Raw genomic sequence first — 13455 nt, forward strand, 5'->3', positions numbered from 1 at the left:
AAGGAAGATATTTTACATTTTTAAAGGTTTGTTAAAATATATATATGTATGTATGCAACAGGGAACAAGCCCAAAATATTTATCATCTGGCCCTTTACAGAAAGTTTGCCAATCCATGTTTAAAGAATGAACTTCTCTCTCTAGAATTTAAAATACAAAATAATTTTTAAAGATTTAAAGGAAGAACACTGACATATTATTTTTCAGAAACACATGAATTTTTAATTTTTTATTTCAATGGTTGGTAAAACTAATATTGTGGTAGTAACTGAATGAGTGATTTTATTGTTTTATTCAGATTCCACCTGTGAAGTGTAGGCTTTGTAGAATGTTTGACTGTCCTGGGTTTGGTTTTGTTTCCTGTCCTGCATACCCATCAAAATCTTAGTTGTGTCTCTACAAAGCACTTGTTTTATAACTGCTTGTAACTATTCTTTGGTCTTTACATCTTCAGGTCATAACTTTGCAGAACTCACTGCTTAAATTAGAGCCTCCTGACCATGTTCGACTGGCATTTCTGGACTTTCTGTCTTCTCTGGGAAAACTTTTTATACCTCAGACTATCCAGGTAATACTCTCTTAATCCTGTTGTTCCCATGTTAACAAAATCTCTAATAATTACTGAGGGATTTTCAGGCTTTAATTTCTGGAATTCTGTGGATTGCTGACAAATGAAAATTGGAGAAAAGCTATTTTGTGAAGAGAGGGTGACTGTCTTAGTAGAACTCATGTCAAGTCATTTACTTTTAGAAAAATGTTGACATACAAATAATTTATAGAACTGGCTACAGTAAGATTTATGATAGTTGGGTTCTAGCATACAGAGTTCCTGAGGAAGGAAAATATTTATGTCTTCTAGGGAACAATGTATAGTGAGGAAATTGGGTGATTTATCAGTTATTCTCTTGGTTTCTATATCCATTAAAGGGAGCCTATTTGTTTTTTAGAAGATATTTTGAAAATTTTGTGAAGTACATATAGTTGACAAATATTTATTTATAAAACTATAAAGGCCTGGTGATACACTTCTACTGAATCCTAAGACATACTTCACAGCAAAAAGAAGTCTTCCTCCTAAATTGACTTTTTCCTTCCTTATTACTGTGGTCAAGACAATTCTAGACAGTTGACATTTTCCCCCTACTTCCAGGTCATACTATGAAGAGTTCAGTGCTGAGAACTTTTTATCTAAGTGGGGCAAAAATATGATGAATGTTTTCTCAGTAATTCCAACCTTGAAACCAAAATTTGAACTAGTTAGTTTGTAAAGGGCTCTCTTGTTCAAAGGTAGACAATACCATACTGTTGGTTTTCATCACGTTGTGTTTCTTGATGTAAGTGTAAACTTGACAGTTTCTTTTCAACTCTCTGGGTAGAAGTATTCAAAGATACTTGCATTTGAGCTATCTTTTTAGCATAAAATGAATGTAAATGTATTCTGAAATTCTGCTTCATCAGTGCATAGCCATGGACCCTCATGGGCCCAAAACCTATGGAACAAATGTTTAATAAAAGCAGAAATCACCTTACATATTCCCAGAGTGAAGTTAAGATCTGAGGAAATTTGGGGGAATTCATCAGCATGTGAGAGGCATTTAACCCATGTGATATTGATTCATTTATTCATTCAAGAAAAAGTTAAGTTCTTGCTATATGTCAGGTGCTGTTTTAATCCCTGAGGATTCAGTATTCAGTAAATCAAACTAATAAATACCCTCAGCCTGTTGAGAAGCAACAGACTACTAAAGTGGGGATATATGAAGTGCACTAAATTGGTGGTGAGTGCTGTGGAGAGAAATAAAGCAAGAAAAGGGGAAGAAAGAATGTATATGTGGGAGTAGAGTCTGAAGTCAGACTTGGTCACTGGAATCCTCGCCGTAGTGACATGTGGTTAACACCCGACGCTGAGGGACCAAACCAGGCAGGTACCTGAGGAAGGATCTCCAGAACGTGGGAAATGGGAAGCAAACACCCCCAGCTGGAAGCTCTTCTGATAGGAGAGCTAGCACAAAGGCAGGTGGGGCTTTGAAAAGGAGGGACACGATTTAACATGTTTTATTGTGTTCCCTGGGACAGAATTATGGAAAACTGATAACAAATGTACTCTGCTGAGGTTCTCTAATAAGGTTTGGTTTTCTTTGTAGGACAGAATTCTGCCCAGCCTGTCTTCTGTTTTTGCCTCCCTGCTAGCTGACAGGAATTGGCTACTAGAACAACATTCCTTGGAGGCATTTACTCAGTTTGCTGAGGTAATTAATTAGAAGGCCAGTCTATCACAGTGACCTCTAAAACATATTCTGATATTGCAGAATATTCCAAAAACATGTATAGAGCTGCTTTTTGTATCTTAGCCATAAAATTTCTGGAGGTGATATTACTAGCCTTCTGTTTTACAGGATCTAAAAATGAAGGCCAGAGAAGGGAAGTGATTTTCCTAAGGTCCTCCGTAGTAATGATCAGAATAGGTATTCAGACCAGGTGTCCTAATTCAGACGCTATTTGGGGTTGAATGATAATATATTTCATCTCCACCTTTCATGGGAGCTAAGTTGATGAACACAGGCCTGTTAGCCCAGCTTTGTAGAGAAGGCGACTCTGCCCTGGGCTGCTTTTACTCTAACCCGCTATTGTACAATCCTGCCCTTCATCTTAATGGGGCCCAAAAATATTGGGATGACTGGGCAGAAATCATTACAGCTCACAACTTTATACTTGTGCAGTCTCAAATAACCATGAGCTTATTATTTTTTGAGTGATTTTTCTTTGAAAGTTGCATTTTTAATTAAAGTAGCTCTTAAAATTGTGTATTTCTTTTTGCAAGTTATTAAAATGTACTGAAATTAGTTTTATCAATCTTTTAATAGGGAACAACTCATGAAGAGATAGTTCCACAATGTCTCAGTTCTGAAGAAACAAAGAAAAAAGTTGTATCCTTTTTGGAGAAGGTATTTTATTTATATAGCATCCAAGTAGCAGTACAAATTTTGTTATCATGTTACGCAGTTGGGACCTCACTGCAGGTCAGAAGTGAAACACTTGGGTCACTCTGGCTGTAGTCTAGGATACTGCAGCATTGATCATCCAGGCCCAGAGATGAAGAATGTGGATCCCTCACCAGTAACTCACCATCATTAGACTCACATGTGGAATTGTAGGCCCAAGAGGGTCATATGCACCACCATAATCCAATCAGGGCTCTTCCAAATAGTGGCTCCCATATTTGTGTGAGCTTTGAAACTTATATGGGGACAGTGGTAGGATGTAAGTTAAAGGTTAACTGAAACGCTAATAGAACAGTTAAGCCACAAATTTAGAATACTATGATAAAATGAATTATGCTTAAGTACTTAATTTTCTTAAGAATATCTCATTGAAGTGGGCTATATCTCTTTTTCATATATATGCATATATTACATATAAGCTGGATGTAAATAAGTGTGTGTACATGTTTCTTTTAAAAATTTCTCACCCTATTCAGTAGAGGCTAGCAGATGATCTTTTTTTTTTCTGTAGGGAAGGTGTACACTGTAAAATATTTTTACCCAAATCACACAGGATAATTTTTCAGACGAGTCCAACTTCCAGAATTTGCTTAGTTCACAAGCTGGGCCTTAGTTAAACATTGGGCACTTAATACACACAGGTCTTTTCAGTTTCTGAGCATCACACCATTTTGATACTGAGTTGAGAGCACTAATGTTGGTATTTATTTGGTTCTTCATGATCTCTGGCAGACAGGGTTTGTAGATGAAACTACAGCTGCGAGAGTGGAACGTATCAAACAGGAAAAAGGTACTTTCTGGGAGCCTTTTGCTCAAGTTACTCAAGAAGAAACAAAGATGTCATCTTTACAGGTATGGACTGCTCTTCAGTGTGGATCAAGCTTTAATAAAAAATTTGCTTTACTACTTATAAAAGTAGAACAGAAACTAGCGTGGTTCTTTGCCTCATACAGAATAGACATGTGAAATTGTTTTATGGTAGCTGCTCTTTTAAAAATCACATTTCTTCTTTCTGGAAGGCCAACACATAGAATAGAGGTGGGACTCCAAAAAGTTTTAAACATCATACTGAATATACATTTAACATAACTTTCAATTATCTGCAGTAATCCTTGGAAAAGTTAAGTCTTTGTACCAGTGATGCTACAAATGCAGTAGTTTCTGAACCATAGATGGAAACTAATTCACATACCTTCTTAAATGTTTAGTTTGATCCTTTGCCTCATTCATCACAGTCCAGAAACTACATCTATCAAAAGGCAGAAGTCTGACACTTCCAAGGATATTCAAAATTGTTTGAGCACTAATAGTATATTTAGAACGGCAATCCATAATGATAAATATGTTACAACTCTTAAAAACCTAATAATTGGTTTTCAAGATATGTTAACTTTTATGCCTTAAATCTACAAAGTTAAATATATCAGTAGTGTGAATAAGCCCTAAAGAATTTATATATTATGACCATCTTTAGGAAGACAACGATTTTAAAAACTGTATGGCTCTAACCTTTTGTCCTCCTTCCGGTGCAGTGAAAGCATCATTATTAACTTAGCATGAAAAAAGGCATTTTAAAAAATTCATACTTGGGGCTTTTTTTGTAAGGACAGATTATATGACTAAAGAACACTCACCTGAAGTCACTGGACAAGGCAGCACCTCTTCATTTCCTTAGACCCTGAGCATCAGTTGTGGTAGCACCCTGAGTCTGTCGCAAATCAACACTGCCTTCATGTCTCTCTCCAGATGAATGAGGGGGTAGGGGTCTCCTGCCCTTGTGAGCCAATGACTAGAATAAAATTTTCGTATAAAACTTTACAATTTTAGAATTTGTCCTTGTAAGCTTTAGTCCAAAAGGAAAGTTCTATTTGGAACAGGGATCGTGGCATTACATGTTTTTCTCATTTGCCAGCCTTGTGTGAAAAGAGCCCGTCACGACCTCCCCTCGGAAGAGGAGTACAGGTCAACACTGCAAGCAGCAACAGCAGCCTTGGAGGCGATCGAATTACTACTCCAGAAGTCTCCTCCTCCAGACTGGCTCCTGATGGAAATGCAGACACTTCAGGAAAGGATTGATAAGCTCAAACGTCAGGTGCTCTAAAGTGAGGAGTTAGTGGACTAGACCACCTTGTCAGTTAGGTAAATGAGTCGAATATGATTTTTTTGTTACCCTGTAGTACATTTTGTAAATGAAAATACTGACATCTGTACATGGTCTAACACATAAAACTTTTATGAAGCTGAATTTAGTGAAAATAAGTATTTATTGGACATTTAGAGAGCAGGATTGTGGGGGATATTTCTCATTAAGGACTTTGGTACAAGGTAATACAGGTGGAACAGTCGGTAACTGCCCAGGTCTCCACAGGGCCACTCACTCAGATAGTACCTCTGTAAACAAATAAATAAGCTGCCTAAGGAAACCTTAGCAATTTAAAATCATTTATATACTTTATAGGTAAAAGTTTTTCAATAAGTTGTATTCCATAATAGAGTTTACTCTTCTGACAAAGAAATGGCACAGAATTAAGCTAATCAGCCTGAATTTTTGTATTTATTTTCTTTACTTCCAGAATTGCTCTGGAAGAAAGCAGTAAGTTCCACCTTTCCACAGCCACTTGCTCTTCACAGAAACTGGCCTCCGTCAGACGCACAGGCTCTTCCTCCGAGAAGGGCTGTGAACCTCTGCACTGCCCAGGGCTCTCCGCCAGCAAGCCAGGTCTCCTCTCACTTCCATTGGCAGACTGGCAAGAGCTCCTGACATGAGAAAAACAGGATGCTTTGGGGCTTTCTCATCTGCAGTGCCTGCTTCTGAGGTATTAGTTTGATTTTTTTTTCTTTTAAAGAAATTCTTTTTCCTGAAAAGTGACTTGCAGCCACTGTCACCAGCTGTTATCGTCCCAGTTCAGCTCACCATCTTCCCCCCAGCCTGCAGACTCTCCCTGCAACGAGAGAGCAAACAAGGGCACCTGCTGAAACAAGTCACATTCAGATTTGAAAGATCGGGGATTTAAAAGGGGCCCAACAAATACATTTCTTCAAACTAAGTAAAATAATTTACTATAACAGAAATGTGAATTCTGTGGTTCTGCTATTAGAAAATCACAGCGTTAAAAAATAACTTTCACAAGGACTATTTAACACTTAGCCCAAGCACTTCTATTAATACATTTTCCTGGGGAAGAAAAGATGCCATTGACAGGAATTGCTTTTGTTCATTTTCTGATCATGTTAATAAACCAGTTGGGGACATCAGTCTTCTCTCACTGAGAAAGAGTGTTTTTGTTTGTTTGTTTGTTTGTTTTTTTAATAAATGGGACAGTATAGCTGCTGCCTGTGAGGGAAATATGTAAACTAGTAACACAACTTAGTAATCCTCACCTCAGTACTTTCTGCTGCAGCAAATTTTGAGGAAAAGCGCATCACTGGTGAGACACTGTCCTCGCTGGGAACCACTGTTTCTGTCCTCAGTTCAGGCAGAATAAGAATAGCAGCCGAAGGCTTAATTTCTGGGACCATGTCAGCAAACCAGTCCAACTCTGGGTCTTTTACTGGCTTCTTTTTTACCTGAATGGTAAACTCCTCTCCTAAACCCAGTTCTGATGGAACTTTAAGGCGCCTTTCTTGTGACAACACTTTCGGTGGCTTGGTTTGGTCTGGGTCATCCCTGCTTTGTGCAAGACTGGTCTTTTGGGGTAGGCTTGATTTCGAAGGCAAAGCAGGAGTGGCCTTTTGCTCCCTTGAGGTAACAGGTCTTGTGGCCATCATTCCACCTTCCAGATTTACTTCGGTATCTAAGCTGCCGGGCTCAAAGTCATCCCAAGGCTCCTCCTCTGCATTCAGGTTAGTGAGCGGGGACTGGGCAGCTGCGTGGGGATCTGCCAGACAAACCTCTATGTTGACAGTTTTGTTCTCAGGCTCCTCAGGCTCACTCCAGTCAGGCCACTCCTCAGACTTTTTAGAACTTGATGGGAACTTTCCACTGTCTCCTGAGGTAATTTTCACATTGGAGATGCCATTGATGGGAAATTTGATAGGCTGAGAAAATTGATCGCCTGTGGGGGATATGTACAAGAGTTATTCTTATAAAATGTTGGTTAAGACATGCAATATATTTAGGAGAAAGTTAACACTGAAGAAATGTGTAGACCCAATTCCTTGGAAATAACCCATGTGTACTGAACTGTGAGATAGCCCAGAAGAACATAAACCAACAAAGATACAAGTTAAACAAATACTTAAGTTATGATAAAAGTTAAACAACTGTAATTTGATGGGCACATATCAAGCAACAATTAACTGGAGCACCTAATCCTTTACTAAATATTCAAACATACTATTTATCTATAACAAATACAAAAATGTTCTAGCCAGGCACTAATACCCTCAAGATGTTAACTATGTACACCTTGAGAAAGTGCATGCTCAAGTAGGCTGCCTCACTTTAACATATCCTCATTCTAAATAGATTTTCACAAGCATAGTCAAGTCATGAAGTTCTTTGTAGTATGGTCTGACTGTGTGCTTAATTCCAAAAACTTACTTAATCACAGAACTCCTCTTTCATGGTGCACCTGATAACATCTTCCAGAACTATCATACTTTGATATAATTTGGAGAAAGTCCCCAAAGTGAAGTATCTGGTGCAAAAAAGAATTCAAGCAATGTCTCCACCAGTTATGAAGAAAAGACAAGTATTTACCCTATAGTCCAGGGAAAACAGATGCACCCAAGCTGACTACATAATTGTAAATAATTAGAGAATTAAGTCTCAATAGTCCCAAAGTGCCCTTTAGTTTCAGAATTTTAATTACTCAGGAAAACACTCACCAAGCAGTGGAACAGCTATATAAATTTAATAAATCTACCTGTCTGTAGAAGAGTACTGTAGTAATCTTGCGGTATGTGCTTCTTGCTGTTGATGGGCACGTTGTCAGAAAAACATTTAGGGAACATGCCAGGAGAGGGGTTCTTCAAGATTGGCAAGCTCTGACTGCGCTGGCTGCAGGTGACATGCACAGGAGAATCTGAAGATGAATAAAAACTCAAAAAAATGAAAGAGTAGTAAATTGCTTCTTTTCCTATCACGTTAGGTGAGCGACAGTTAAGAGGAGGGGGGTATATTAAATGCAGATAAAAGATAACTTGCTGGGAGAGGACATCTCCAAATATTTGGAGAGACACACCTACTATGGAAGTGTCCACATGGTGGGAAACCAAGGATTCAAGCATTAGGTAAGCATTTGGAATAGAGAGAGAAAACCTTTAAGATACCTAGTTATAAAAGTTAACAGCATTTAAAAACATCTCAGTGGTGATTTAAAACTACTTGATTCTACTTTCCTTTGAAGAATAAAGAGTACAAGCACACGAATATGAATGTACTTAATGCCACAAAACTGTACACTTTAAAATGTTTAAAAGGGTAAATTTTGTGTTATGGACATATAACTCCCAACTGGAAAAAGAAAAATGTTTTAAGAAAATGTAGTCTTTAGCACCTTTTAGAAAGTTCATATTCAAGAATGAGTGGTAGTCAAAAGGATCCTAGCAAAATTTTTGATTACTCTGCCTGCCTTAGGAAAATGAGGGGGTGGTCTGGGCTGAGTCATCACAGACCGCACCCCCCCTCCTCACCCCAGTCTGATCTTTGCAATTCCACCACCCTCTTGCTTTTTTCTGCCACCGTGCTCCCTGCTGAAACCTACTAATTTTTCATATAAATTGTCTCCTCTACATTGTCTTCCCTAACTCTGTTCATGCAGACTTATTTCCTCAGGTACGTTTTCCATAAACCTTAGTATCAGCCTTCGTAAGTCTGATCATGCAGGTACACTATAAGAACAGAAGGAAAAAAAATCTAAGAGTGCCTCCTTTATACACGCCCCTCTCCCAGCAGCCCCTCTGTCCTGTAGGACAGGGCCTCTCTACCGTAAATCTGGAATACAAGCTGCCACCGGTTCTCAGCCATCCTGGATGAAGAGTCTAACGTGGCAGGTCAGTGGGATTCAGGTTTTCAGGAAAATCTATTTTAATAAAAACTTATCTGCTATTGATGCTTTGGTGCCCTTTTCTGTTTCCCATTCAGATTACAGAGTGATCCAAATGGAGAGTATGTAAAATATCTAGAGCCAGAAAACCCCACCCAATAAATAAAGTTGTTGGGAGTGGGGACTTTTGTTAATTCAACATGTAAAGTTGTCCCTAGAGACTGACCCCTAAACCTTTCCTCACAACTATGCATATCCTCCCCTCAGGCCAGAAATCCCTCCAGAATGAAAATGTAAGCCCGTCACCTACTCACTGTGTGCTCTCTAGAAGAAAAACTGCTAGCAATAGCCCTCACTCAGTTTGGCGTACATGTTTCATGGCTGAAGAGGTGGCGACAGTTTCTACATCGCCCTCTTCAAGCTCCTCAGAGTCTCACTACCACTGACTCAGTAGCACTGCGGAAGTCAATGTTGCTTTAAAAATTCTCTTGGCAGAAAAATTAGAGAAAAGTCTGGCAGTTCTTTATTACTAATAGCTGTTTCCATGCTCTCTACTCACTATCATTGAGAACTGAATCAGACTTAGAGCTTTATAACATGGCCATCATCCTTCAGGATTATACAAAGGGGCAAAGAGGCAATGGTGCTGTCAATACAAAATTCTTATTCTTGACTTTTATAGCCTATAAAGACCAGAAATTGCTGCTACTTCCCAGGTAATATTTCAATGGGAACATCAGAATTAAGGGTTTTTTTTCTCTTGATTTCCTTCAGTAACTAAAAAAATAGCTTGTCACCTAACAGGCCATCAAAATCAAAAGAACTTAAAACATTTGGTATCACTAAGAGCTGCTCCAGCCTTTTTGGAAACTGAAACTATTAAGATGTAAAATATTCTATATATTCTTTGACTCGGTAAGAAATTCAGAAAGGAGTGCAACAGCCATCAACAGGGAGGGAGGTCACTGAGTTAATTATAGTCAATGAAATATTAGGCAGCTATCAATAAAACAAATTATTAGGTAGCTATGTATTGACCTGGAGACAGGTCCCTGATAAGTTGTTACATGAAAAAAATCAAGTTGTGGAACTGTGCATAGTGTTTTTTTTAAAATCCTATGTGTGTGTGTTAAAATACATTTGTGTCTTTGTGGGCTTGCAAAAAGGATGAAAGAATTCCCATTAAACCATTAAAATTGGTTACCTTAGATGCCCCAGAAGGAGGTGAAAGGGAAATTAACTTTTTCCTTTTAATTCATCTATCATTTGAATATAATCTATCTGTGTTACTTGTATAATGTTTAAAATCTAATAAAACAATAACACTGGACCTTTTAATTACTCTTACCTTCTGGGGAAAGGTCCACAGTTTTAGTAAAGCTTGGGGCAGTGCGTTTGAAGATCTTGGTTCTCTCTCCTCCCACAACCACCTCTGGTCCAAGTAGCGAGACCAACACTGCCAGGCTGTGAAGAGTAATGGCCACGATGGAGTCGCTGGTATCACGCAGGCCCAGTAAAACCTAGGGGTACATTGGGTAGGAAGTTACACAACCATATTGCCTGTCTCTTCTCCCTTTCCCCCCAACCCCAACAAGTAGTTGGGCTGCAATCAGACTGTGTTTGTTCAAGTGAACTTCATTTCTTAGGTGTGTTCTAGGTTGTAGCTCTCTACGTATTTGTGGTCAAGGACCAATATTTTCCCTTCCCAATCCAGCACACCCTGATACTTTTTTGAAGATACAATAAAAATGAAGTCAAATACATACATGAGCAATGTATTAGAAATAAGGTTACTCTGTTAAGTTGCCATAAAAGTTTTTAGATCATGATGCCTGTCAGCTCTTGCCTCCCCACCGCCACAGGGTCCTCCCGAGGCTCAGTCCTTTCAAGTCTACAGCACCAAGTATTCCCAGGGGGTCTCCCATTCCAGTAAAACCAGGCCCGACCCTGCTTAGCATCTGAGCTCAGATGAGATGGATGCATTCAGAGTGGTAAGGCTGTAGACAGTTCCCCAAGTTCTTGGCAAATCTGAATACTCCAACCAAAAGACAGAGTTGCTGAATGGATTAAAAAAAAAAAAACAAGACTCATGTGTATGATGCCATAAGAGACTTCGCATGTAAGGACATACATAGATTGAAAGTGAAGGAACAGAAAAAGATGTTTAATGCAAATGAAAACCAAAAGAAATCTAGGGAAGCTATACTTAGACAAGACAAAATAAACTTAAAAAAAAAGTTTTGGAGGGGGCCTCCAAAATCACTGCAGATGGTGACTACAGCCATGAAATTAAAAGATGCTTCCTTGGAAAAAAAGCTATGACCAACCTAGACAGCATATTAAAAAGCAGAGACATTACTTTGCCAACAAAGGTCTGTCTAGTCAAAGCTATGGTTTTTCCAGTAGTCATGTATGGATGTGAGAGTTGGACTATAAAGAAAGCTGAGTGCTTTAGAATGATGCTTTTGAACTGTGGTGTTGGAGAAGACTCTTGAGAGTCCCTTGGACTGCAAGGAGATCCAATCAATCCATAAGGGAATCAGTCCTGAATATTCATTGGAAGGACTGATGCTGAAGCTAAAGCTCTAATACTTTTGACCACCTAATGCAAAGAACTGACTCACTGGAAAAGACCCTGATGCTGGGAAAGATTGAAGGTGGGAAGAGAAGGGGACGACAGAGGATAAGATGGCTGGATGGCATCGCCAACTCGATGGACATGAGTTTGAGCAAGCTCTGGGAGTTAGTGATGGATGGGGAAGCCTGGTGTGCTGCAGTCCATGGGGTCCCAAAGAGTCGGACATGACTGTGCGACTGAACTGAACTGTATATCCCTGATGAATGTAAGATGCCAAAATCCTCAACAAAATTAGAAAACAAATTCAACAATACATTAAAAGGATCAGATACCACAATCAAGTGGAATTTTTTTCCAGTGATGCCAGGATGGTGGAACATCCACACATCAATGTAATATACTACATTAACAAAATGAAGGATAAAAATCATATGATCATCTCAATGAACACAAAAGGTATCTGACAAAATTCAACATCTATTTATGATAAAAACTCAACAAACTGGATATAGAGGAAACATACTTCAATATAATAAAGGCCATATACGACAAGCCTACACTTAACATTACACTGAAAAGCTGAAAGTCTTCCCTCTGACATGAGGAACAAGTCAAGGATGCCTACTGTTGCCAACAGTGTTGGAAACCCTAGCCACAGCAATTAAGCAAGGGGGGTGGGGGTGGGGTGAAGACATTTAAATCAGAAAATAAGAAGTATTGTAAAACTATACACAATATACAGAAATCTACCATTTCTATACACTAATAATGGATTGTCAGAAAAAGAAAAAATAATCCCATTTACAATTGCATCAAAGAATCAAATACATAGAAATAAATTTAACCAAGGAAGTGGAAGACCTCTACACTAAAAACTACAGGACACTGATGAAAGACACTGAAGAAGACATAAATAAATGGAAAGATATTCTGTGTCATGGTTTGGAAGAATTAGTATTGTTAATAAACTGCCCATAGTTCCCTAAGCAATCTACAGACCCAGTGCAATCCCTATCAAAATTCCAATGACATTATTCACAGAACTAGAATAAACAATCCTAAAATTTGTATGAAACCACAAAAGACTCTGAATAGCCAAAGCAACCTTCAGAAAGACCAAAGCTGGAAGCCTCATGCTCCTTGATTTCAAACCATATTACAAAGCTACAGTAAAATAGTATAGTATTGGCATAAAACAGACACATAGGTCAGTGGAACAAAATAGCCTAGAGATAAACCTGTACATATATGGTCAGTTAATTTATGACAGAAATAGCCAAGAATACACAATACAGAAAGGACAGTCTATTCAATAAAGTGTTGAGAAAACTGGACAACTGTTTTATAACACATTAACTTAAAATGGATTAAGGACGTAAATGTAAGACCTGAAATAACAGAACTTCTAGAAAAAAATACAGGCAGTAAGCTTTTTGACACCAGCCTTGGTGATGAGTTTTTGGATCTGACACCAAAAGCAGAGGTTACAAAATCCAAAACAGAGAAGTGGGACTACATCAAACTAAACAGCTTTTGCACAGCAAAGGAAACCATCAACAAAGAAAAGAGGTAATCTACTGAATGGGAGAAAATATGTGCAAATCATATATCTAATAAGGGGCTAATGTTCAAAATATACAAAAAACACTCATACAGCTCAAAGGCAGAGACAATTTGATTAAAAACTAAGTTGAAGATATGAATAGATGTTTTCCCAAAGATGACATAAAGATGGTCATGAGGTACATGAAAAAATGCTCAGCATCACTAAACATCAGAGAAATACAAATCAAAACCACAATGAGATAGCACTGCATACCTGTTAGAATGACTATTATCAAGAAGACAAGAATCAAAGGATGGCGAGGATGTAGAGCAAAGGGAA

The 13455-nt window shown here is 38.4% G+C and overlaps 2 protein-coding genes and 1 pseudogene across 7 annotated transcripts in view; 1 reads left to right on the top strand and 2 right to left on the bottom strand.

The window, feature by feature from the left end:
* Positions 1–6276, top strand: part of FIRRM (FIGNL1 interacting regulator of recombination and mitosis) — a 50648-nt gene extending 44372 nt beyond the window's left edge. For 2 of the 3 annotated variants that reach the window (XM_065935666.1, XM_065935667.1), the window contains exons 20-25: positions 455–568; positions 2145–2249; positions 2865–2945; positions 3735–3854; positions 4915–5141; positions 5576–6276. In XM_065935666.1, the coding sequence (XP_065791738.1) occupies positions 455–568; positions 2145–2249; positions 2865–2945; positions 3735–3854; positions 4915–5103 (609 nt within the window). In that variant the 3' untranslated portion in view covers positions 5104–5141; positions 5576–6276. The remainder of the gene's footprint in view (positions 1–454; positions 569–2144; positions 2250–2864; positions 2946–3734; positions 3855–4914; positions 5142–5575) is intronic. The other variant, XM_065935668.1, reaches the window with a different exon arrangement.
* The window catches only part of SCYL3 (SCY1 like pseudokinase 3), a 38902-nt gene continuing 30694 nt past the window's right edge, over positions 5248–13455 (bottom strand). For all 4 annotated transcript variants that reach the window (XM_065935671.1, XM_065935669.1, XM_065935670.1 and 1 more), the window contains 4 exons: positions 10341–10512; positions 7871–8029; positions 6384–7057; positions 5248–5944 (listed from right to left, as the gene is read on the bottom strand). In XM_065935671.1, coding sequence (XP_065791743.1) covers positions 5885–5944; positions 6384–7057; positions 7871–8029; positions 10341–10512 — 1065 coding nt within the window. In that variant the 3' untranslated portion in view covers positions 5248–5884. The remainder of the gene's footprint in view (positions 5945–6383; positions 7058–7870; positions 8030–10340; positions 10513–13455) is intronic.
* LOC136170181 (5S ribosomal RNA) lies at positions 10881–10997 on the bottom strand (annotated as a pseudogene).

This window comes from Muntiacus reevesi, chromosome 5 (assembly GCF_963930625.1).
Source record: "Muntiacus reevesi chromosome 5, mMunRee1.1, whole genome shotgun sequence".
In the NCBI taxonomy this organism is placed as follows: Eukaryota; Metazoa; Chordata; class Mammalia; order Artiodactyla; family Cervidae; genus Muntiacus; species Muntiacus reevesi.